Source organism: Ornithorhynchus anatinus, chromosome 5 (assembly GCF_004115215.2).
Source record: "Ornithorhynchus anatinus isolate Pmale09 chromosome 5, mOrnAna1.pri.v4, whole genome shotgun sequence".
NCBI classification, from domain to species: domain Eukaryota; kingdom Metazoa; phylum Chordata; class Mammalia; order Monotremata; family Ornithorhynchidae; genus Ornithorhynchus; species Ornithorhynchus anatinus.
Genome location: NC_041732.1, coordinates 39982632 through 40008564, shown reverse-complemented (window position 1 = coordinate 40008564; position 25933 = coordinate 39982632). Strand labels below are relative to the sequence as shown.

The 25933-nt window shown below is 49.7% G+C and overlaps 1 protein-coding gene across 6 annotated transcripts in view; it reads left to right on the top strand.

Annotated features, from left to right (window-relative positions):
• ANK1 (ankyrin 1) overlaps positions 1-25933 on the top strand; it is a 214361-nt gene that overhangs the window by 182245 nt on the left and 6183 nt on the right. Inside the window, exons 32-43 of one of the 6 annotated variants that reach the window (XM_029064843.1) lie at positions 266-494; positions 1895-2020; positions 2193-2312; positions 4366-4450; positions 4732-4809; positions 5767-5898; positions 8636-8782; positions 14542-15100; positions 18167-18485; positions 22711-22794; positions 23700-23765; positions 24144-24279. In XM_029064843.1, the coding sequence (XP_028920676.1) occupies positions 266-494; positions 1895-2020; positions 2193-2312; positions 4366-4450; positions 4732-4809; positions 5767-5898; positions 8636-8782; positions 14542-15100; positions 18167-18485; positions 22711-22794; positions 23700-23765; positions 24144-24236 (2038 nt within the window). In that variant the 3' untranslated portion in view covers positions 24237-24279. Of the gene's footprint in view, positions 1-265; positions 495-1894; positions 2021-2192; positions 2313-4365; positions 4451-4731; positions 4810-5766; positions 5899-8635; positions 8783-14541; positions 15101-18166; positions 18486-21844; positions 22305-22710; positions 22795-23699; positions 23841-24143; positions 24280-25933 lie in introns of those variants that run through there. The other 5 variants (XM_029064841.1, XM_029064844.1, XM_029064842.1 and 2 more) reach the window with 5 other exon arrangements.

Below are 25933 nucleotides of genomic sequence, written 5' to 3'. Positions count from 1 at the left end.
GACAATCCCTGCCCAATGACGGGCTTACAGTTTAATCAGGGGAGACTGATGGACAAAAACAAGACAACATAATCACGATAAGTAAAATCAAGGGGATGTACACCTCATTAACAAAATAAATAGGGTAATAAGAAGATGGCAGCAGCTGCCGCTGGCATCCTTTCATGTGAATTTGAGATGGCATGTGGCCCTGGGGTTGGGGTCTGGAAGGGGGTTGGAGGGGATTTATATCCAACCTCACTTCAAAGTTCTATTTTATTTCCAGATTCTGGCTGTCGGACTGCCCCCGAACAGCAGAGGCTGTGAATTTTGCAACTCTCCTGTACAAAGAGCTGACGGCTGTGCCGTATATGGCGAAATTCGTGGTGTTTGCCAAGATGAATGATTCCCGGGAGGGGCGGCTGCGCTGCTACTGCATGACAGATGATAAAGTGGACAAGACCCTGGAGCAGCACGAAAACTTCATGGAGGTGGCCAGGAGTAGGGATATCGAGGTATCGCTCCTGGACTTGGTTGTGCAGTGCAGCCTCTGAGGCCTCATTCCCTCTCCTCCCCCCTAACATTAGGGAAAAATGCCCAGGGATCAAATGAGGAGTCATCGTCTCCTTTCCCTGTCTGGATCCTATAAACTGGAAATGATCCTTAGGCCAAATCTTCTTGATTCTCCTGTGGAGAAGTAAGCTGGTCCAGGAAAATGGTTTTGGGAGACCTATTATTAGCATTTGAGGGACATGTTGGGTTCTGTTCCAGGGTGATGCCTGCAGATATGGTGAGCAGAAGATTTTCTTCTGTTGCTGGCTCAGGCCTCTATAACTTTAAGTCAGTCACTTCTTATTAAGATTCTGTAATAATAAACCTGATCAACTTTACAGGGCTTGGGAGGCTTCAAGAGTAAGGCCTTTTGATTTCCCCTAACCCAAAGGGTATTGGGGATAAGAGCCTTGCTGAATGATGAGGTTTTTCTTAAGATTTCTCCATGTCTGAGAAAAAAGGGAGCCTGGGGAAGAATAATAATAACTGTGTTTTTTGTTAAGTGCTTACTATGAGCCAGGCACTGCCCCACATAGGACTCACAGTCTTAATCCCCATTTTACAGATGAGGTAACTAAGAGAGAAGTGAAATGACTTGCTTGAGGTCACACAACAGACAAGTGGCGGGATTAGAGCCCAGGTCCTTCTGACTCCCAGGCTCGTGCTCTATCCACTAGGCCATGGGGGAACTGGTGAGAGGGCTGGGTGGTGCTGTCTGAACTTGGCTTCCCTGAGGACTAATTCCTCCTGTGATGTGTTAATCAATCAGTGATATTTTTTGAGTGCTTACTGTGTGCAGAGCACTGTATTTAAGTGCTTGAGAGAGAATACTAGAGTTAGTAGACATGAGCCCATCCCACAAAGAGCTTACAGTCTAGTGAGGGGCAGAAGGAATTGACAATAAAATGTTAGAGGCAAGAGAAGCAGCAAGTAGGATAGGTACATAAGTACTGTGGGGGTGGAATGAGTATTCGCATGCTCAGGGGATATGGACCCAAGTGCATGGGTGACACAGAAGGAGGGAGAATAGGGTGAGGAGGTGAGAGCTGAATCAGATAAGGCTTCCTGAAGGAGATATGATATATGAAGGGGGAGGGATAGGCAGGAGAAAGGGTGTGATCAAGGGGTCAGCAACGGGAGAGATGAGATTGAGGCCCAGTGAGTAGGTTGGTGCTAGAGGAGCAAAGTTGGTTGCTGGGTTGTAGTGGGAGAGGAGCAAGGATAGATAGGAGGGTCAGAGCTGATTGAATGCCTTAAAGCCGATGGTGAGGAGTTTCTCCTTGATTCAGAGATGGGTGGGAAACCACTGAAGCTCTTTGAGAAATAAGGAGACATGCACTGAATGATTATTCCTTTCCTACAGGTGCTGGAAGGAATGCCCCTCTATGCAGAATTATCAGGGAACCTTGTACCCATCAAAAAAGCTGCCCAGCAACGAAGCTTCCATTTCCAGTCTTTTCGGGAAAATCGGCTTGCAATACCAGTGAAGGTACTGAGAACCCCAGGACATGTAGGGGTCAGGAGGGGGGGTTTCTGCCCACGGGAGGACTTGGAGACAGAAAGCATTCAGCCGTCAGGGACTGGGATACTGAGCCAAGTGGCTTTCCTAGCTGCTCTGCACAGGATTCCCAGAAATCCTTCTTTTGCACTTTTATATTCAGGTGCGGGACAGCAGCAGAGAAGCAGGAGGCTCGCTGTCATTTTTGCGGAAGGCAATGAAGTATGAGGACTCCCAGCATATCCTCTGCCACCTGAATATCACCATGCCCCTGTGCACCAAGGCAAGTGCCCAGGACCCCCCACAACATCCCGCAAGGAGACCTGGGTCTTGGCAAGTCTTGTGGAAATTTCTGGAAACCCAGCTCTGCCCATGCCTTCTTTCTGAATCCAGTCAGTCATATTTATTGAGCATTTACTGTGTGCAAAGCACTGTGTTAAGCGCTTTGGAGAGTACAATATAATAAACTGACAAATTCCCTGCCTACAATGAGCTTACATTGAGGGGGAGACAGATATTAATATAAAGAAATAAATTGTAGATATGTACATAAATACAGTGGGGCTGGGAGGGGGGAATGAATAATGGGAGCAAGTTAGGGAGGCTCAGAGGGAGTGGGAGAAGAGGAAGGGTGGGCTTAGTTAGGGAAGGCCTCTTGTCTGTCAGATATAAGGAGAGGGGGCATTCCAGGTGAGAGGCAGGATGTGGGCGAGAGGTCAGTGGCGAGATAGACAAAATCGAGGTACAGTGATAAGGTTGGCATTGGAGGAGCAAAGTGCATAGGCTGGGTTGTAGTAGGAGAGTAGTGAGGTGAGGTAGGAGGGGGCAAGATTAAATCTAGAAAAGCAGCCCTTAAATTCAATAAAGTTCAAGAAGCCATCTCTTTCTCAAAGGCCTCTGGCCCCAGTGAAGGAGAAATCTTCCCTGTTCCTTGGGAAAGGACTGCTCAACCTTACCCCCAACCACTTTGAAGAATGAAACAGTGCCAGCGGGAGCCGTGGACCTGGGTTAGGGTTACAGTATTTTGTTTCATTTCAAGTGACTTTCTCCATTTCTCTGCCCATTCCCCCAAGTTGGGGAATAGCAGTTAGTTATGAAGCACTTACTATGTGCTAAACACTTTGCTAAGTGCTGGTGAAGATACAAGATAATCTGATCAGACACAATCCAGTCATTCAGTCAGTCAATGGTATTTACTGAGCACTCACTCTGCACAGAGTACTGTACTAAGCACTTGGGAGAGTATAATATAACCAAGTTGGTAAACACTTTCCCTCACCATACTGAACTTACAGTCTACAGGGTGAGGTAAACATTAATATAAGTAAGTAAATTACAGATATGTACATAGGTGCTGTGGGGGTTAGGGAAGACTGAATAAAGGGTGCAAGTCCAAGTGCAAGAGTGACACACAGAAAAGAATGGGAGAAGAGGAAACAAGGGCCTAGTAGGGAAAGTCCTCTCGGAAGAGATGGGCCTTCAATAAGGTGGGAAGAGTGTTCACCTCTCAACTATACCAGGCCCACAGTCTGAGAGGTAGAAGATCAGTTATATCTCATTCCCATTTTACAGATAATGAAACTGAGGCACAGAGACGTTAAGCGATTTGTCCAAACTCACCCAGGAGGCCCAAAGCTGAGCTGGGACTTGAACCTGGGTCCTCTGGCTGCCTACCCTTTCTGTTTCCCTTGAGCAATGCTGCCCCAGAACAACCCAGAGGCCTGCCATTCTAAGTAGGAGCAAACATTCCTGAGTTTCTGATTTTCCTCTCCTCAGAATCTGAATCCTGAAATAAAATCATAGACAAATCCATAAGCAGCAGTTACCCCAGAGTGCAGGTGTCCTCCCTGCTGAAATCCACTCTGAGACACTTAAACCAGGGCCCTCAGAGAGAGCTTCGTGCACCACTTTGGTTTAAGTTCCCTCCAGGAGATGAGTTTGATCATCATTTTCTGGTGAAATACAAAGTTGATTCCTAACTTGGTTGTCTGGACACAAGAAATCTCCACATGGGACATTTAACAGGAACCGAGATGAGAGGAGGGGAGGTGGGGGTTTTAGGTTCAGTTTGGTGACCAGGGTACGGGGCCAGATTTGGTCTCTTGTGGAGAAAGGAACCCAGAAATGCAATGTGTTTGACGCTTATGGATGTGAATTTCCTCTTACTTCACTATTTTCCATGTGAATTCACTCACTAGCCTGGCTTTCTGAGAAACGTACTTACTGCTCTCTGACAATGGGCCATTGCTCCCTTTGCCCATTATCATCCAAATTAAATTCATCTTCCCTCAGAGAAGAGCACACTAACATAGAACTTCTTTTTATTTCTTCGGCAGGGCAGTGGAGCCGATGATAGGAGAAGAACCTTAACCCCTCTGGCCCTGAGGGAAAGATACAGCATTCTCAGTGAGACCACGCTAGGTATAAACCTCTCTTTGTTAATATGTGCATCACAGTTCCAAGAAACTTATTCGTGAAGTGATTTTCCTGCCACTGACCTGGATTCAGTCAGACCGTTCCTCGTAACTCTATAACAATGCTGAGTCTGCAACTCATTGTTAACGTGGCATTTAAGGGCCTAATCCCTTTGTGCTGTGTCCTTAATATCCTTCCACTTGTGATTTATCCATGTTTGCTAACCCTGTGAACCTGCCAAAGGTCCCTGACTGAAATATGCTGCCTCATCTCTCCCATCTCCTTAGGATCTTCTCTCAGTGGGACAGACAGGGCAGATCTGAAGATGGCCATAATATCAGAGCACCTAGGTCTCAGCTGGGCAGGTAGGCCTGGGGAGTAGCAAAGCTACAACCCTCCTTGAAGTCTTCTTTCTTCTTCCTTTGGGGGACACTAGGTGAACGTAGGTTTATCACATGGTCTTTGTTTACCTGGTCCACTGAGGCCAATGTCTGCCAAAAATAGCAGAAAGGAAAGGGACATCCAACCGAGACCAGTTGAGACCAAATATGATGGAAATGGAAAAAGCTGCTTCCACCATCCTGAAGAATAATGTTTAGTTCTCTCTGTGTTGATTTTCCTACTGAGTATCCTTTCCTCCAAGCAACCTACACAACTCTAGCATCAATTTTATACACTGCTCAGGAAACTCAAGACCTGTTCATTCCAAGCCCAGTTCATGCCCTGAATGACTGATTAGATCCCATCCCTCTTTTTCATATAATAGTAATAATAATAATTGTGGTATTTGTTAAGCACTGACTATGTGCCAGGCACTCCTCATCCTCAAAATGAGTACCTCTTATTGACTCATTCCTATGGGCTATGAAAAAGAACAGTAAAATGAAGCTGTATTTTTATGCTTTGAATTTTCGTACTACCTTTATATCTTGATTTTATAATTGAATAATGCTTTCCCTCTGAAAAATTAATCCAATACCATATGAATGCTTAGGAATCATGAATTTAATTCTTTCTCAGCATTTATTGTCATACCAAGAATATTGTGGAAGAGAGATGGGTGATCAATCAATCCGTGAGATTTATTGAGGACTTACTGTGTGCATAGCACTGTTCCTTAGTGATGTTGAGTTGGAACCTGATGATGAGTAAAGGCACAGGATCTAAAGCCCTCTTAGAAATGTCATTAATATGTAGAAAAGTTCTTTGACCTTCAACTCTGTCTGAGTGGGACGACTCAGTTGTCCCAGGAATGGTGAGAGAGAGCTTCCTGTTTTAGGATTTGGGAGAAGTTCACACATGTCTGCATTGCTTGTTCACAGAGCTGGCTCGGGAGTTACAATTCAGCGTGGAAGATATCAACAGGATCCGAGTCGAGAACCCCAACTCACTGCTGGAGCAGAGCGTGGCCCTGCTCAACCTATGGGTCATCCGGGAAGGAAAAAATGCAAAAAGTCAGTATTTCTCTGCAGAGGGTACTGACCCACCCAACATAGCCTGGGGGTTTGGAAGGAGAAATAGCTCACTGTGGGCAGGAACTGTGTCTGTTTATTTTTGTATTATACTTTCCCAAGCTCTTAGTACAGTGTTCTGCACACAGTAAGCACGCAGTAAATATGACTGAATGAATGAATGACTCCTGCTTAAGCTCAGGATTACACCTCCTACAAGTTGTCTAATAATAATAATAATAACTGTGGGTTTTGTTAAGTGCTTACTATACATTGAGCACTATACTAAATGCTGGGATATTCATTCACTTCATTCGATTGTATTTATTGAGCGTTTTTGTGTGCAGAGCACTGTACTAAGTGCTTGGGAGAGTACAGTATAACAATAAACAGACACATTCCCTACCCACAACAAGCTTACAGTCTAAAAGGGAAGATATGAGGCATGCAGGTGGGACACAGTCTCCATTCCACATGGATCTCCCAGTCTAAGTAGGAGGGAGGATGGATATCAAATCCCCATTTTACAGATGAAGAAACTGAGGCATAGAGAAGTTGAGTTTCTTGCCCAAGGCCATACGGCCAATAAGTAATGGAGCTGGCATTAGATCCCAGGTCACCTGGCTCCCAGACCCATGCGCTTTCTACTAGGCCACCCTGCTTCTGATCTGTGGGGAAGGTTGCTCTGGGGCTGAAAGTCCCATGCCAAAGTGTACTAGTATCTACCCAAGTTCTGGGGAAGGAAACTCTGCCCACCAGCAAACACTCTTGGCTCAAGACCTTCCCCAATTTTCTAATCACTTTGGAAAAATTAGCAGAATCGTCCTCTATATCCAAAACAGAACCTCTATGGACCTTCAGAGTTGTAATGCTTCTTCACTTAACCTCTGAAAGAGCTGGGCTGCATTCTTTCAAGTTGTTCAATTTGGACACCTTCTTCATGGGAGACAGAAGTTGGATCTGATCTTAATGGGAATGGGGACATGCTCTGCGAGGCCAAATACATAATCCTTTCTTTTGAGCTGGACTTTTTTTAGAGATTTGTGTGGAGTTTGGGCCACTGCATTTTAAAAGGTTGCAGAGAAACTAGAGAGGGTCCAGAGAAGGGCAACAAATATGTTGAAATAAATAGTTAAAGAACTGATCCTGTGAGGAAAGGATAAGGAAATTGAGGTACTTAGCCTAGAGAAGAGAAAAGCATGAAGATTTCACTCTCTTCCAGTATATGAAGTCTTTTTTTTTTGACAGAATGATCCTAACCCAGCACTATCCATGTCCACAGAAAATGAAACAAAAAGAAATAAGTTTAAAATATAGAAGAAGAGAGTTTGGTTGGACTTAATAAATACCTTTTTTTAAAATGGTATTTAAGAGCACATGATATACCAGCCACTGTATTAAGTATTGAGGTAGATACAAGCTAATCAAGTTGGACACAGTCCACATCCCACATGGGGCTCACAGTCTTATTCCCCATTTTACAGATGAGGTAACTGAGGCACAGAGAAGTGAAGTGACTTGTCCACAGTCACACAGGAAGGTCACACAGCAGACAAGTGGCAGAGCTGGGGTTAGAACCCAGGTCCTCTGCCTCCCAGGCCCAAGCTCTATCCACTAGGCTATGCCGCTTCTCAAAACAGAATGGATAAAGTCAAGAAATGAAAAGCAAAGGGTAAACATTCATCCTCCCTAGGTAAGGTAGTCATTCACTAGCTGGGAAGAAGGCAGGGGGTTGGATCAAATTCACGCACTCATATTTATCGAGTGTTTACTGTGTGCAGAGCACATTATACTAAGTGCTTGGGAGAGTACAGTACAACAATAGACAAAATTCCTGACCACAGGGAGCTTACATTCTAGGGGTGGCAGGGGTGAATCTCCAACTCTGTTTCTATCATTTCCACAATTTCTCAGTGCAGTACAAGATGAAATGATGAAATACATGAAAAGATACACATACACACAGGCAAACATACACATATTCCAATTTGTGGTAGAAACAGTGGATTTGTTTCTTCTAAATAGGAACTTTGGATTCCAAGCCTGACAATGAGCCTGGAGGTGAGAAAGGGGTCAATAAAACCTTTTCATCAGCGTTGGTCCCAGAATTGAGGTCTTTGGAAAGCAGTTTGTCAGTGGCTGGGGCAGAGCAGTTCTTTTAAAAATCTCCTTTCTGCTATTCATCTGTTACTAGCTAGGTTTTGCTCTCCCCAACCTCTCCTTCTGTAATTTTGAGTGCCAATATGAGCTTATTTCTTTCCCTGGTTCACCTAGATAGCAGGGAACTATTCCAGGTTGTTCCTGTAGAAGTAAAAACCCTACTTCAGGGCTTTTTTTTTACCATTCAACTTTCCAGGGCAAAGAATGACAGCATTCTCTTCTCTTCTCATTCTGTCATTCTCTTCCTCATCTCCTTGGTATGGACCTTTAGCCTTGTCTGAGCCAGCTTCTCCATGCCTAACTGCCCCAGAGAGAGATTTTTAAGTAACTATTACTGGCACCTAAAAAAGATCCTCTGATGTGAAGAGAGATTCTCAAAGGAAGAAACAGTTCCAGGTTCTGAAGGAGATGTTCCTGCTTTCTGAGGAAATTAATCATCCCCAGCCTTTCCCACGTTACTATGCTGGCTGAGGTCTTGAGCCCTAACCAATAACCTGCTGAAACTAGAGAGTCATTTCAGGGGCATCGACTGGTGATATCTCTCTCATTAATGCCTTCTTCTTTTCTTCTATGCCTACAGTGGAAAGTCTTTATACAGCACTGAGAAATATCGACCGGAGTGAGATCGTGAACATGTTGGAGGGCTCTGGGCGTCAGAGCCGCAGTCTGAAGCCAGACAGGCGCTACCCAGACCGAGATTACTCCTTATCCCCCTCCCAGATGAATGGTGAGCAACCCTCTTTCGTTCGTTCCTTCCTTCTTTCCGGGCTCCCCGATCCAAACTGCTCCCACGTTTGGAGTTGGAAATCCCCACCGGGATAGCCCTGGAGATCTTCTGGGCTTCAGTCAATCAATCGATCAATCGTATTTATTGAGTGCTTACTGTGTGCAGATCACTGTATGTAACAGAGTCGGTAGACACATTCCCTGCCCACAACGAGCTTACAGCCTAGAGGCTCCAGCTTGGAAGGTCAGGAATTGAAGCCTAAGTCTGGGCTGTTGTGCACAGCAAAAGAGAGAGCTGAGAGCGAGAGTGAGACCTGAAGCTGTAGCAGTGTACTTACCTGTAAATAATCTTCATAATTCAGCACCCCCACCTCCCCTTGACACAAGTACTCATTGGCCTCAATTGTCTGGATATTTTAGACAGGAGAGGTTTTTGGGCCTGAAACATCCAGATAATGAATGTCAAAGTTAGTATTAAGCTTCACTTATCAGTGCCTTCTTGCTATTGGCCCCTGTAGGAAGGCCACATCTCTCACTGAGTTCGGCAGCGATATTATATCGGGTTAGAGACGGGGCTTTAGAGACCATTCAATCGAATTCATTGAGCCCTTACTATGTGCAGAGCACTGTACTAAGTGCTTGGGAGAGTACAATACAACAATAAATAAACATTTTCCCTACCCACAATGAGCTTAGACCATAGAGGGGTATAGGATTTGGGAGTTCCTTCCCCATGAGCCCAGTGCCCACTGGCTGATTGTGTTTGGAAATTTTCATCTATTTCGGGTGATGTTTTTGTAAGCCGAAGAGCATGGTGTGATTTAAAATCAGATCACTCTCTCTCTAGGCTCACCCTTTTTTCCTTAACCGTGCCTCCCGCACCACCTCTCTAATATGCTCTCTCTTCAGGAAAAGCGTCTTCAAATGGGCACTGGCATATTGCCAATGAAAGGGAAGGGCCAAAGGAATGTAGGCATCTCAGTCTCAGGCCTTCTCCTGCCATCCCCAGCTAAGGTGGCTGCCACATCTGAGTTAGCCGTGGCAGCCCAAGGGGTGATGGAGCAGGAGGGTAGTTGGAGGAGGAGAAGAACCAGGAGGAGGGTCTTCACAACCACTGTAGTACCCACTAGCACTAACTAATCAGTCAATGGTATTGAGCACAAACTTTGTGCAGAGCACTGTACTAAGCGCTTGGGAGAGTTCCAAACAATTGGTAGACACAATCCCTGCCCACAGAGAGCTTATGGCCTAGTGGAGGAGACAAACATTAAAATGAATGACAAGAGCGGCTGTCTCCTAGAAACAGCAAGAGCAGCCAGAAGCAAGGAAGAGGTAGAAGTTCAGTCCTCTGGTTCTCTTCCCCGAGGTAGGTCAGACTCTTACCTGAATTGTGGGGGAAGCTGAGAAGAATAGTGCTCCCTTCTCCTGCTCCCACCAGTTCTTCTCCTCGGTGGGACCTCTGACAAGGTCCCCTCCTGAATGTGGATGTGTTTATAGAGGTGAGTAAGTGTAATCAATCAATGGTATTTGTTGAGCACTTACTATGTGCAGAGCACTGTACTAAATGCTTGGGGGAGCACAATACCACAGAATTACTTGACATTTTCCCTGCCCATTACGAGCTTGTAGATCACTGTACTAAGTGTTTGGAAGAGCACAATACAACAGAATTAGGGGACAAGACGGTCCTTGCCCATAATTAGCTTCTAGATCTTCACCTTGTCTAAATTTAGCCTGGGTCCAGAGGTATCTGGATGGGGCAGGGCTGCGCACCCCAGCAGGGACGTTGTTGAACGGCTATGGCTCGATCACCAGGGAGATCTCTGCTGTCCATCTGGCCACAGGCTGGGTGAAATCTCTGCATGCCAAGCACGCACACTTCCTCTCCTGTGTTCTGTGTATTCTGAAACATGCCATCCAGCGCCACCAGACTCAGGTCACATCTTTTGTCGATCACTTCCCGTCACCTTCCTCTTCTGCCTCTGACCTCATCTTGACCTCTAGTTCGCTCATCCTCTTACACTGCCTGTCTCCACTGTCTCCACCTCCGCCAAGCTGCACCAGAGCTGCGGTCCTCCAGCAGATGCATGTCATGAAGAACTTCCTCTCCTTCCTTCCTCCCTTCCCCTCCCTCCGTCTCATGGTTTTCCGTGTGTGCGTGTAGGAGCGTGCGTGGGTGTGACTGTATATGTTGTGTCTCTGTATGTGATCCAGATGTGAGCATTCCTCTTTCTCCCACCCCACCATAAAGGGCTCTCAGACAGCATTCGACTCCCATGGAAATTTTTACCTCTTCCCTTGGAGTACTGGCTCGAACCCTGAAGTAAATCCCAGGTTTCTCAGAGGCGGCCTGGCCGCAGCTCCAGAAGCCCTGAGTGACTCTTGGCTGACAGGCAGAGCCAATCAGTCGCCTCAAGAGAACTGGCGTTGGAGGTTCAGGAGAGGGAAAGTCTGAGTGCATTCCCCAAATCAACCCTGGGTCTGGAGTCGGTTGAGTGGGGGTCTGCATCGATTTTGAAATTATTCCAGGCTTGGTCTCACCAACCGCATTTGGATGAGGGACCACATTTGGTCTGGAGAGGAACAGGGTTGTCTTGCTGGGATCATTCATGCCATGGTCACAGCAGCCCACCCTGCTCCAGTTGGGCTACAGAAATGATTTCTGGCCATCCTCTGGGGTCGGCAGGGAAAATGCCTCCTGTTTTTCATTCAGTTCGGCATGCCAGTGGCCACTAAGAAGTACCAAGAGCAAAGTGTGACCTCCAGGCCTTTTGGCTATCCCTCAGTGTTCCCTCCCTGGGAGGGGCCTGGAAGAACCAAGCCGTGGATGCCGGTGTAGAATCGTGTTGTTTCCGTGTTCAGTGTGCCTGAGTGAGTGGTCTTGATCTCCGTCAAAAAACAAGTGCTGTTCTGCCTGTCTCCCCCTTCTGAGCAGGACAGGGGTACCTCCTCCAGGGGCCCAGGAGCAGGTCTTTCTGAGTGGGGCAAGGATATCTCCTCTCGGGGGCCAGGAGAAGGTCCTTCAGGATGCCTGCTCACTGGGACGGAGAACTGAGGGAACCAAGTCACATGATTCCCTGCATTCCCGAGGCAGCCCTTGGGGCCATTCAAGTCCTGTGATATGGCTTGGCCTTGGGATGCGCCCCTGGACTTGATCCAGCCTGAGGCCCCAAATTAAACAAACAGTGTTCCAAACCTTCAGGGGTTGCAGAACTCTCCTGGCCTTCCCAGGCAGGCCAGGCAAGGGCTCTCAGGGCCTGCTGCCACTGCCAGAAGCAGAAGCTTCAGCTCTTGGCCTGGGCCAATTCTTTCCTGAGCCTAAGAAATGGGGCTAAAATGACCTCCTCTGCCCCGGGAAGGGGCACAGCTGTTGGATGCAACTCCTGGTTCTCAGCTCCCAGGATGCTTCTGCCACCTCCTGCCCCCAGTGCCCCGGGGACAAACACCACAGAATCTCCCGATGGGCTATGATAGGAGGGATCAGGAAGCCTCCTCTGCCTGCTCACCTTTCCTGCATTTTTGAGGCAGATTCTGCAGATTTGCCTGGTCTGGCCTGGCCTGTGTTGCTCTTTGTGTCCCTCTGAGTGCCAGGAATGAGGCGGATATGTTTATCCTGCACACCTGAGATTCCTTTCCCTGCCTGTGTTCTCTGCTTCCCTTCCACTGCCCTCAAACAGCTGCCTCTGCCAGTCTCTCCATCTCGAGCCCAAAACATCTATCCAGGGGTGGCTTTGGACTGTGAACGGCCAAATAGAGATTTGTGTTGGTTCCATTTCAGTCCTCAAATCCTTGCAACCTCCAAATCTGTTCCTCCAAATCTGTTCTTCCAAATCTGTTCCTCTGTGCTTTTCCTACAGCGTTTTCTCACTATCTGTCTGAGCTACAGTGGCAAAACCAGAGAAAGAGCTGAATTATGACTACTAGCTACTCCTAGCCTCAAATGTGACTGCCAACTAGGATTTAACTGTAACCCCCAGTATTTATTAAGTTCTTTCGATATGCCAAAGTATTCTGCTAAATTTGGGATAAATACAAGGTAATCGGATCAGGAACAGCCCTGACTCTGATGGGGATCACAATCTAAGAGGTAGGGAAAGAAGACACCCCCATTTTAGAAATGAATAAACTGAGGCACAGAGAGGTGAAATGATTCACCCAAGTCATGCAGCAGGCCAGAGGCTGAGCTGGGATTAGAACACAGGTCTCCTGACTCCCAGTCCCATGCTCTGTCCACTAGGCCATACTAGAAAAGCAATTATCTGAACTACCTGGAAACAAGGATAGTAAGGTAACTGAGTCAGTAAGAAAGAACTGTTGTTCCCTGCACCACAAGAAGCTTATGCTCTAATTGGGGAGACACCGGATGCCTGAAGCCTCACCCTCTTTTCTAGTCTTGACCTCAGTGCATTTAGTGGTGACGCTAAGTTAGCTTCTGCCCAGCCCCATCTTTTTGGAGGCCCAGAATGGGATTCGTGTTTTGGCGCCTAGAAGAGAGGTTCCAGGGAGACCAGAGGATCATTGGCCCTTCTCAGAAGGCACTCAGAACTAGTCGAATAGTAGTAAGTCTGATGCTGGAACTGAGGGGAGCAGGACTTCCTCACAGTGTCAAGTTTCCCCTATGGACAAGCCCATTTTCAAGAGCTCCGAGAAGGAAAACACTCCCCTCATCAGGGTTTCTGGCCACTTAATCATCTATGGCATAGGTGGCACTCTATCAGTCAATCAGTGGTATTTATTGAGCACTTACTGTGTATAGAGTACAGTAAGCACTTGGGAGAGTAGAATAGATAAGTTGGTATGATCCCTGCCCTCAAGGAGCTTACAGTCTATTGAGGAATATTCACCAAAAGAGCTGTATTTCAAAGAAGAGATACCAACATTTAATTTTTTTATAGATTTGTTAAATGCTTACCATGAATCTACTCCAGGAGATACAAGATAATCAGATTGGACCCACTCCCTGTTCCACAGGGGCTCACAGTCCTAATCCCCATTTTACAGATGAGGTAACTGAGGTATAAAGGAATGAAGTGACTTGCTCAAGGTCACACAGCAGACACTTACGGGAGCCAGGTCCTTCTGGCTCTGAGGCCCATGCTATATTCCCTAGGCCAAATGGCTTCACACTGCTTTTGACCTAGAAGGCAGAGATTTGAGGTGGGGTGAGGACTCGAGGGGCTATCCACACCTAATTAGAAATTTTTATAATTGTCCCCACTCACCCTTCCCTGTGGAGGCTGAGAGGATGACAGTTCTGCCACTCAAAGCTCAGAAAGAGAGCTCTGTCAACAACAGCCTTGGGATATCCACCCATTTGAAAATAATGGAAAATAAAAACAGGGAAACGACTGGCTTTCCTGGGATCTTCCCCAAGGCCCACCACAACTTTCCGGGATGTCCGACCATTTGGGGAACACCCCAGAAACCAGCCCTTGACTCCCACATTCTCTTTGCCAGAGAATCCCTTGGTGATTCAAGTTTTCATGCTGAGTGATGAAGAAGCTCGTTGGCCATGCTTGAGGTGGGAGCGCTATTACTCTCCCACCTAACTGGGCCACCCCATCTTGCAGGACTAACTTCCTGCCTGGACGGGTGATGTTCTCAGGCTCCATGGACCAGAGGGAGCCAGGGCAGAGCTGTGTGGGGCCAGGGAAGCAGAGTAAATGTCGGGAGCCTGGCCCTTCCACACTGTGCTTGTGTGTGTGTGTGTGTGTATGAAAATCGCTTCTGGAGCCTGTTGCCCTCTGTCTGCCCATCCAGGTTACACTTCGCTGCAGGACGAACTGCTCTCCCCTGCATCCCTGCACTACACGCTGCCCTCTCCGCTGCGTGTAGACCAGTACTGGAATGAGGTGGCCATCATGGATGCCATCCCCATGGCAACCACGGAGCATGATGCCCTGATGGAAATGTCTGACATGCAGGTGTGGTCCTCGGGGCTCACCCCTTCCCTGGTGACAGCTGAAGACTCCTCTCTGGAGTGTAGCAAGGCAGAGGACTCTGATGCCACTGGCGATTGGAAGCCGCCGGGACCCCAGTTAGAAGACATCCAAGGTCCCGACCACTTGGGTTCTTTGGATCTTGTTGAGGACGACACAGTGGATTCAGATGCCACGAATGGCCTTATCGATTTGCTTGACCAGGAGGAAGGTCAGAGGTCAGAAGAGAAGATGCCAGGTTGTGAGAGGCAGGTTGATTCAGCTGGAGGGGAAAAGGATTCAGAGAGTGAAGTCTCTCTTATTTCAGGCCAGCAGAGGGTACACGCCAGAATCAAGGACTCCCCGACTGTGAGCCGAGTGATGGAGAAGAGCAGAGACAGGTAATGTTAATGCCCCCACGCTCCCTTCCCCCACCAAACGAGCCATTGCTGGGCACCCCCTCCAGCTGATACCCTTATTTTCAGAGAAGAGCATTCTGGAGGCATCTTTGAGTAAGGTGGGGTGGTCCAGTGGGCCAACCCTGGATCAGGAGGCCATGATCTTGGGTCCTATTTCCATCTGTGCCCAGGACTGACTGTGTGTCCTGGGGTCTTTCTGAATTGCTGATTCTCTGGGTAGAGGTAATAAGGTCCTTGTGTGGACAGAATGAGGCCTAGGGAAATCGTGTCTCCACACACTTTGAGTGATATCGGAGATATCACTGGGTGACTGACTTGTCTCATTGTATGTGGCAGTGAGAAGGAGAGGCCTTTAGAAGTGGTTCAGGCAGAGAGAAGTGTAGGATTCAGGAGAGGCAGGCAAGCTGTCAGATCCTAAAAAATGACTTCTTATTGCAAAGCAAACTCTATATACTGCAGTCAGAGAGATTCCGGGCAAGGACCAGTCTAAGCTTTCTCACTGCCTGGATTCACGGCAGTTCAGGGAAGAGAGGTATTTTGGAGCTCCTTGAGAGGCTGACAGTTACACACCAGGTTTTTAATCCAGCCTTTGCACTGGGTCCTAAATTCCCATGGAAGATAAGCATGGAAAGAACACGAGACTGAGTGTCAGAGGACCTGGGTTCTAATCCCAACTCCGCCACTTGTCTGCTGTGTGACTTTGAACAAGTCACTCACCTTTTCTGTGCCTCAGTTCCCTCATCTGCAAAATGGGAATTCAATCCCTATTCTCTCCTACTTAGACTGTGAGCCTCATGTGGGACCTGATTATCTGGTCTCTACCCCAGCACTTAGTATAGGGCTTGGTACCTAGTAAGTGCTTAATAAATACCACTATTATTATTATTATTATCATTATTGTTATTATTATAAAAGCCAAGGAGAGCTCTCCCTTCCATGGGTCAGATCGAGTGACCACGTACCCCAACCCTGCCCCTGGCTTGTTCCTATTCAGGTTGTGCTTCATAAAGATTGCCAGCCCCAGACTGTCTCCTATATCCCTGGCACCTCCTCCTGAATTATTATTATTACTATTATTATCATCATTGTTGTTGTATTTGTCAAGTACACACTCTGTGTCAAGCATGGTTCTAAGCACTGGAGTAGTCCCTGTCCTAAACGGGGTTCCAAGTTTGAATCTGAAGCTGAGGAAAGCCATTGATTTCCCTTCTAGAGTCCCTAGCTCTGCAGGGGCTCCTTATACATTATCGTCCTCATTGTCTGAAAGTGCTTACGGTGTGCAAAGCACTCAATGGTGGAGTCTCCAATCAGGGGAGATGGATGAACCTCTGGCCTGAGATTTCTGGACCAAGAGAAATTGATGACAATAGCACTAACGATTCTCCCAGTGCCCCCAACTCCCTCAGCTGGGGTGCAACACAGTGCCCACATTAACCAGCTACAGGCAGAAGCAGGCCTCAAACCCAGGAATCCTGATTCCCAGAGCTGTGCTCTTTCCCCTGCACCAATAGCAGGGCTAACTGAGTCAGCCAGTCGTATTTCCTGAGCGCTTACTGTGTGCAAAGCACTGTATTAAGTGCTTGGGAAAGTACCACACAGCAATATAACACATTCCCTGCCCACAGACGTGTGTAAGGGATCACGGTGACCTACTCCCTGGGCCACCAGGAGCTCACACTCCAAAGTGGGGAGTCCAATTGAGAAAGGTCAAAGGCAGCTCCAAATCCATTGCACCCTGCTCTCCTGTAACCCAGACATGGCGTTCTTGCAAAACACTGCGTGAGGAAAGGTAAGCATTGGAGTATTCACTCCTGGCCCCAAGCCGAGCTCATGCCCCAAACTGGTTCTTCCGACACCGTGGCACGTTGTACTCTGACAGACTCACAGTGCCTGAAGATTGGTTCCTGATTCTGCCCTTGTGTTCTGGCCGACTCGCAGTGAAAACATGCATTCTGACAGCACTGAGTGGACTCCAAAATGATGAATTAAAACCCAGCTAGTCATAGACTCACTGGGTTTATAGAGGAAACCCCAGACCGAGGGCTCATGCTGCTCCATCCTGGGAAAAAGCGAAGGCAGGACTCCCTGCTCCCTGCTGCCCTTGCAGGGGGTATTGCCAGGAGTTGTGTGTGTAGGGGGGTGGAGGGGATTCTTCCCTCCCCGACTGGCCGACTACAATGGTCAGTCTTTCTACCCATTTCTACATGGTGTGGTCAAGGGTCTCCTGTGGGAAGTGAAGACTAGGAAGAGATCTCTAAGTGCTCTTTAAAAATCGGGGCTCAAACCCTGCCCTCAGGCACCTAGTAGTCCAGAAGTAGTCTACAAGTGAGCTCTAAAGTTGAGAGTGGACAGTGAGATATGAGTCCAAGTGAAAAATCCAACTTTACAACAAAAAATGGACCTTCGACTGTAGAAAGCAATCCGTAGATTAGTGCTTGAGGGAGCGAGTCTCCACATGCAGATATCTCCTTCCTTGTGTACTTTCATATGTTCCATTTTGTGTTTGTGCTATTAATAGTACGTATTGAGCATCTATTGTGCAGAGGTTGCTGTACTAACTCCTTGGGACTGTACACTGGTGGTTAAAGACTTTATCCCAGTCCCTCTAAGGGGCTACATTCTAACAGAAAATATGTGGGGAGGGGAGGAGGGGCAGGTGTGTGCATGTGTGTGTGTGTGCGTGCATCTGTAGTCTAGCATAAATGGTAGGGTTCCCTGGCTTACCCTGGGTGTGACGGAGGGAGAGAGAGAGATAAACAAGCTAGTGCTCAACTGTACATGTCTTAATACTGTAAAGATATTGATAATTGATGTGTGTATGTGTGTGTGTGTGTGTGTGTAAGCAGTCTAGCATAAATGGTAGGTGTGCTCAGGCTTACCATGGTTGTGAGAGAGAGAGAGAGAGAGAAACGAATGAACTAGTGCTCAGCTATATATGCTAGAGTGTTAGTACTGGGTAGACAGTGATGATTTGCCTGGAAGATGATCTGTCATGATGGTGCTCTTCTTTCTCTCTGCTCACTTGATGCTGCTCCTCCTGGATTCCAGAAGGCAAAAGGACTGGAATGCAGGTAGCTCATTTGTTTCCTACAGGCCAGACCCTTCTGAGGGTTCTTGGCAAGAGGAGGTTCCTGGAGGCACACAGTTCCTACAAAGAACCTCGAGCACAGGCCTGGAGCCCAGCGGGTCTCGGGAAGTGGAGACGATCCTGGTGCCCTCGACCGAGCGAATGCGGATAGACTCGGTGGAACAGGCAGAAGCGGAGAGTCCCCTGGTGGAAAGAGAGCGGAGACCTCACCGCACAGTGAGTCCGGCTTTCGAGACCTGGATGGAAGAAGCCGAGAGCACCTTCTCCAGGCAAGTGAAGGTAAGATCCCAGCGGGGGATCAGGAGGTCAGTGCCCGGGGCCTGGTCTGGAAGGGGAAGAAGTGGCGTTTCTCTCACTGCCCAAACTCAAACATCGCGTCCAATTTTTGAAAATTCATCTTTGGAATGGAATGTACATCTCCCTTTCTTAACAGAGAATCAGTACAGATCATCATAAGGTTAATCTATATCCCATTTATCTGGTTGTGCCGCCATAGTGCCTAGAGGAGGGGTTGACGGCCTTTTTCTGCAGGAGATGAGGGGAGAAGGGAACGAAGGGAGAAAGGAGGGGAGAAAGGAGAGGAGGGGAGAGGAGGGGAGAAAGGAGAAGAGCGGAGGGGAGGGAAGGGGAGAAAGGACAGGAAGGGAGAGGAGGGGAGGAAGGGAGAAGGAAGAGGAGGGGAGAAGGGAGAGGAGGGGAGAAAGGAGTGGAGGGAAGAAAGGAGAGGAGGGGAGAGGAGGGGAGAAAGAAGAGGTGGGAGAGGAGGGGAGAAAGGAGAGGAGGAGAGAAGGGAGAGGAGGAGAGGAGGAGAGAAGGGAGAGGAGGAGAGGAGGAGAGAAGGGAGAGGAGGAGAGGAAGAGAGAAGGGAGAGGAGGGGAGAAGGGAGAGGAGGGGAGAAGGGAGAGGAGGGGAGAAAGGAGAGGAGGGAAGAGGAGGGGAGAAAGAGGAGGGGAGAAAGGAGGGGAGAGGAAGGGAGAAAGAAGAGGTGGGAGAGGAGGGGAGAAAGAGGAAGGGAGAAGGGAGAGGAGGGAAGAGGAGGGGAGAAAGAAGAGGAGGGAAGAAAGGAGGGAAGAGGAAGGGAGAAAGGAGGGGAGAGGAGGGGGGAAAGGAGAGGTGGGGAGGGAAGAAAGGAGAAGAGAGGAGAAGAGGGGAGAAAGGAGAGGAAGGGAGAGAGAGAAGGAGAGGAGGAGAGAAGGGAGAGGAGGAGAGGAGGAGAGGAGGGAGAGCAGGAGAGGAGGAGAGAAGGGAGAGGAGGAGAGGAAGAGAGAAGGGAGAGGAGGGGAGAAGGGAGAGGAGGAGAGGAGGGGAGAAGGGAGAGGAGGGGAGAGAAGGGGAGAAAGAGGAGGGAAGGGGGAGAAAGGAGAGGAAGGAAGGGGAAGGAGAGAGAAAGAAGAGGAGGGGAGAAAGAGGAGAGGAAGGGAGAGATGAAAGGAGAGAAGGGGAAGGAAGAAAAAATGTGAAGGGGGAGGAGAGAGTAGATAAGAGGAGAAGGGGAGGAGGAAAGGAGAGGTGGGAGGGGAGAGAAAGGGAGAAGGGGAAGGAAAGAGGAGAGGAGAAGGAGTTGGGAGGGGAGGAGATGAGAAGGGGAAGAGAGAAGAGGAGGTAATAATAACAATAATAATTTATGATGGTATTTGTTAAGTGCTTACTATGTGCCAAACATTCTTCTAAGGTTATCAGGTTGTCCCAAGTAAGGCTCACATTCTTAATCTCCATTTTACAGATGAGATAACTGAGGCACAGAGAAGTTAAGTGACCTACCCAAAATCACACAGCTGATAAGTGGCAGAGCCGCGATTAGAACCCACGTCCTCTGATTCCCAGGCCTGTGCTCTTTTCACTAAGCCACGTTGCTTAGACAATGAAGAGGGGAGGGGAAAAGAGGGAGAACAAGGGAAGAGGAAGGGAAGTGCTATGGGACAGAACTGACAATAGCTCCCTGGTGTGCCCCCTTAGCCTGAGACCCTGCTCGAGAACCCCAGTTAACTCCAAGAAGAGCCAGGTATGTCCCTAGATCCAGTGGTTCCACAACCATCATCTTTGGAGGAGGAATCACACTTGTTTAAAGCTTGTGGACAGAATTCTCCTCTGAAGGGGGCCTTACTGAAATTCATAGAAACAGCAGGAGAACTTTTGGCTTTGTTCAAAGAACAGCCAAGGGTACTGGTAAAAATCAATGTACTAATGCTGCAAAGGATGCGTGTGAACAAGTAAACCCTGCCGCTTGCCATATATAACCCTCACCCACCGCCCCACATTCTTTCTAATTGGGGCTCTCCCTGGCACCCAGCCTCAGACCCAAGCTGCCCCCATCTCCCCAAGCCACTCCCAGCCTCGGCCCTGGTACTTCTAGAAATAGACCAGCTCCAAACTGCATCTCCAGCTGCCCGGGGAAAAGAGGACTACAGTGGGAAGCAAAATCACACAACTCTCTTGTGGCTGTAAACAGACCCGCCCACAGAGCCGGATCTGGGAAGAGCAGGATGAGAGGAGCAGGGGGGAGGAGGCAGGAGGTGTGTGGGCTGAACAGCACAGCGTCTCCCTCCCCCCACCACCACCACCACCTGACCCGGGCCCCGGGGCTCCTGGCTGCTCAGGAATTCCGGATGACTTGGCGGGAAGGACCATTACATAAGAGAGTCCCTCGGGTCCTCCATCCGGGTGGGTGAGCTGTGGGAGAAGGTGGCGATTTGAGAGTCATCCCAGGCAATGAGATTTCCAGGGAATGGTGGAGCACATCCACGGTGGCAAGGGCAGGCAGATGGCAGGGGGAGCCTGTATTGGTCCAGCAGGGGTCCTGGACCAAGCGGAGCAAAGCCGCCTTCTGTCGAAGCCAGAGCCAAAGGCTCAGAGGCCAAAATTTCCTCGGGAGGCCACCAGCGGGCTCTCTCTCCAGGTGGCTGCCTCCCCGCCCCCGCCTCCTCCTGCTCTTGAGGGGCGAGCCCGACGGCCCGGGCAGAGATTGGCCCGACACTTGGGCCGGAGCCCCTGGCGTGCTCCCCGGCCGCTGCCCTCCTGTCGTTCACCACCTGAGTTATTTCAGAACTCAGTCTTTAACCCTCTAGTCTCCACACAAGTCCGCCGGAAGCTGACCCCTCCAAAGGCAGACAAATGGCTGTGGTCTCTGGCCTGGTCTGACCCTTGGCGGAGAGGACTCAGTGGGTAACTCTAGCTCCTTCTGTGAGCTCCTCCATGGCTCCTTCAGAACAGAACTAAGCAGCAGCATGGCCTAGTTGAAAGAGCACAGGCTTGGGAGTCAGAAAGACTGCCACATGTCTGCTGTGTGACTTTGGGCAAGTCACTTAACTTTTCTGTGCCTCAGTTCCCTCATCTGAAAAATGGGGACTAAGACTGAGAGCCCCATTTGAGACAGGAACTGTACAATCTGATTAGCTTGAAACAGTGCTTGACATATATAGTAAGTGCTTAACAAATACCATCGTCCTCAGTTAAGGAGAGACTCCCCCTCAGCCCCACAGCCCTCTGTGCTGGCAGGGAGGGGCTACCGGTGTAGCTGTTCCCAGCTCCGATGACTTTGACATCGGCCCTGGGCGCAGAGGACGAACCAGCTGCCTCCTCCCTTCTCGCTCCCTTTAGCTTCGGTATGCACGGCTAAAATTAGAGCACCGCGGCCACCAGATGCAATCCCGGGGCAGAACCCAGAGGGTCATGCCAGGGGGTGGGTGCACGGATCACGGGCTGCTCTGGCTGTAGGGGCATCTGCCTCCCACCCTCTGCCCGGAGCCCCGGATGGGCCAGATGGAGGGAGCCCCAGAGGAGTCCCGCAGGTCAGGGAGAGAATGAGAACCCATTGCCCTTCGCGTAGGGTACTCGGCTCCGTTGGGCACCCCGGCACAGGGCCTTGGGGCCGCTCTGAAGATGTGGACCTTCCTGACCCAGCTGCTGATCGTGTTGGTCTTGCTGGGCTTCTTCCTAGTCAGCTGCCAGAACGTGATGCACATCGTCAAGGGCTCGCTGCAGTTCGTGCTTAGGCACTTGCACCGGGAGCTCGATAAGGAGCTGGGGGAGAGCGAGGGGCTAGGGGATGACGAGGAGGCAGTCTCCACCAGGGTGGTCCGGCGCCGGGTCATCGTGAAGGTAACGGCGGATGGAGTGAGGCCGGGGAGGGAAGGCGAGGGACAACGGGAAGGGCTGGAGGAGGCCTGGACTGGCGGAGGCATCCAGACTCCATGTTGAGCATTGGGTGAGGATGGGGCACAGTGGGCTGGGGCTCCCAGTGGCAATGCCACATTGCCACAGAGCATTCATACACCAGTCCATCTCCCCCCCTCTGCCCCAGGGCTCCTCCCTCAGACACCTCACTGAGCAACCTCTCCCTCAAGGAGTCAACCTCTCCCAAACCAAACGCTCCACTTCCAGAATTTCTTTGGAAATCACCTTGGATGTTGGAGTTTCTGCTGCCGCCACCTTTTTTCTCTCCTTCAACCAGATTCCCCCCCTCCCCGCCCTGATTGGGAGATTTTCTTCTGTTTCCTATCTCCAGGGGAATGAGATTCAGCCTATTCCAGGGGAACAAGTGACAGAGGAACAATTCACAGATGAACAAGGCAATATTGTTACTAAAAAGGTGAGCATGCTCTACGTCAAAAGGCGGTCGGGGAGGGGAACCAGGAATTTATAGTGTCTGTTTCCCCATCTAGACTGTAAGCTTACTGTGGGCAGGGAATGTGTCTACCGACTCTGTTGTAACTTACTCCCCCGAAAACTTAGTAAAGTGCTCTGCATGCAGTAAGCGCTCGATAAATACCACCGATTGATTGATTGGAATTAGGTGCAACCTCAGCCTTGGTGTGGGACTCTTCCAGTGCGGAACTCCCTTGCTCCCCCTTCCCCACTAAATTGACCAGATCACAGCTCTCCCCATAAGAATTTATGATTAAGGGTAAGTCATTTACCTTCTCTGAGCCTCGGTTTCCTCATCCATAAGATGGAGATTCACCCTGTGGGACAGGGACTGAATCTGATCAGCTTATCTTGTTCTCCCCCAGTGCTTTAGTTCAGTGCTTGGGGCATAACCAAGGCACAACCAAGGTATACTCTCTCAACTGCCAAGTGCCATGCCTCACACTCAATAACTACCACCCAACGCCCTCCTACTTAGACCGTGAGCCCCATGTGGGACAGGGACTGTGTCCATCGTGATTATCTTGTGTCTACTCCAGCACTTAGTACAGTGCTTGGAACATAGTAAGTACTTAACAAGCACCATACTATTAATGTCTATCTGTAGAGGTTGCCTGAAAAATTCAGACTCAAGGCAGAAGATGCAATAAGAGTGACTGTGTCTAAGGACCCAGGCACCCTGTCATCGGTTCTCAGAAGCATCTGGGTGAATTAATCTGTCTCCGATGGCTTTTGGTTTTCTTGCTTGGCAGGGGCCCTTGGGCTTCCTACCTCATCATGCTTGGGGCCCAAGAGGCTCCCCAGAGCCCGAGCGGCATCTGATTCTGCACCCCCTCTTCTCCTTTGCAGATCATCAGGAAAGTGGTGCGGCAGATCGACTCCTATGGCGATGGCAACCTGCGGGAACACGAGGAGGTGATTAGTGAGGGATCTTTGCAGGATCCCAGTGAGCTGGAAGTGGAAATTGATCAGTTTATGAAATATGCCAAGGTATACAGAGTCTTCCCCTACTTCAGACCGAGGCCTGGGCTTCTGGCGGCTCCTAAATTTGACCTGTTGCCTTTCTACTCCAGCTCAGTGGGGACTCGATTCTGCACTGCTCTGCACTCTTTCTGTCATCTGAGCTGCTGGAGTTGAGAGAACGGGTGGCTTCTCCTCTCTTACTCCTAGCGGCATTCTCGCTGCCACGGCATCTATCTTTTTCTGCCTGACCCTTTCTCTGTTCTCATCCTCTCTCTGGCTGTTTGTCTGTCTATGTTCTGTCCTGCTTTCCTGTCCTGCTGCTCTCCCTAGGTGAGAGGGAGCTTCCTGCAGTCGGAGCTGATCGAGGGGAGGAAGGGGGCTCAGATAGTGAAACGAGCCAGCCTGAAAAGGGGGAAACAATGACCCTCACCCCCGCACCCCCCATCCCCGAATGGCCTCTTGGGAGGTAACATGACCTTTCTTCTTACAAATGTTGTGCTTAGTGGCCTGGGAGAGTGACCATTTGTTGGGCTGGGTGGGGCTCAGTTTGCCAGGCAAACAAGAGATGCTGATGTGTGTGTTGGGGGCGGGGAAGGTATGGAAGTGGGTGGCTGCTCAGGAGCTGCCTGGGCAATGGAGAGTATTTCTAGCCAGAATCCCACAGTAATGCCAGAGTTGGTCAGTCCTGCAGCTCAACTGCCTTTAGACCCTGAGGATCGTTGATTATGTCCCGGAGACAGCTATTTGTTGAGCACTAGTATTTCGGTGACTTCCAGACTGGTGACCAACACCAGAGAGGCCTCTGGGAGAGGCTGGGGCAGTCGGAAATGTGGAAGCTTGTTTTCACATCCAAATCCTTTTCTGTGGGAGGCCATTGTGGTTCTCGAGTGGAAGTTCTCCAGTTTTTACTGGGCTTGTTTTTGGTGCAGTGACCTTGGCTGGCCTCTGCCCACCACAGGGCCCCTGGCCCATCCGTGTGTCCCGGCTCTGGTGGAGCTAGGTCCACCTCCTGTCAGAGAAATAGCAGCCCCCTGAGCCGAGGGTGAGCCGGGAGCCCCAAGAACAAAACATGGGAACCAGGCTCCTGCCCGGAGCGGCCCACCCGCCCACAGCCGTGCTGGGGTGAGGGAGCCAAGTGTCGTCCCACAGGGATACAGCAGAGGAGGGGGGAGGCCTTCAGCTCACCGACACCCAGAGAGGGACAGTACACTGGCGAGCGGAACTGCTGACTTGGGGCTTCGGGCCGCCCTCAGCACTCGAAGAGAAATGCCTGGTGGATCCAGTTGGAGGATAAAATTAGAACCTGGGCCCGTTCCGGCTCCTCGGCGATTTAAGGAGGTCACGGAGTTAACACTATCGCTGCCAGGGCAGGCTGGCTGGCTTTTTCCGGTGGTGGATCCTGGGCTGACGTGGCTCTCCTAGCGGCCCTCCCTTTGTGGACCGGGAAGGAGCCCTTACAGGCCAAGACAGAGAAAGAGTGGCTGGGAACCTGGGCGTCCTGACCAGACAGCTCAGTTTCTATACTGCTGAAGGGTAGAATGTCATCCCTGCTGTCATCCTAGTATTTGGGGCTCTTTCTTAGGGAAAATGTGAGGGAAAGCAGGATTGTTCCTAAATGGGGCAGCCGATGGAGACTCTCTGGGTCCCAGAGCCAAGGGTTTGAGGGGTGGGCTCCGTCCGTGGAGCAGCAGAGGGCAGCAGTGAACCTCCATCGCCCCTTGCAGGGAGCCCGAGCCAATTCCCCACGACTGCAGGCCCAGACCCACTGGGGACATGGTGGAGGCTGGGTCTTCCATACAATCCAGAGCCCCTCCCTGCCTGCAGGGACTCTAGAACCTGAACCAAAAGAGGGTTGAGCTGTAAATTCCGGGTGGAGGCTGGCATCCCCACATCCGGCAGGTTGATGATAATAATATCTGTGGTATTGGTTAAATGCTTACTGTCGGCCAGGCAGTGTACTAAACACTGGGGTAGACAGAAAGTAATCAGGTTGGACACAGCCCCCGTCCCTCATAAGACTCACCGTTTTAATCCCCATTTTACAGATGAGGTAAGTGAGGCAGAGAGATGTTAATGTCTTGCCCCACATCACACAAAAGCAAGTGGCAGAGATGGGGTTA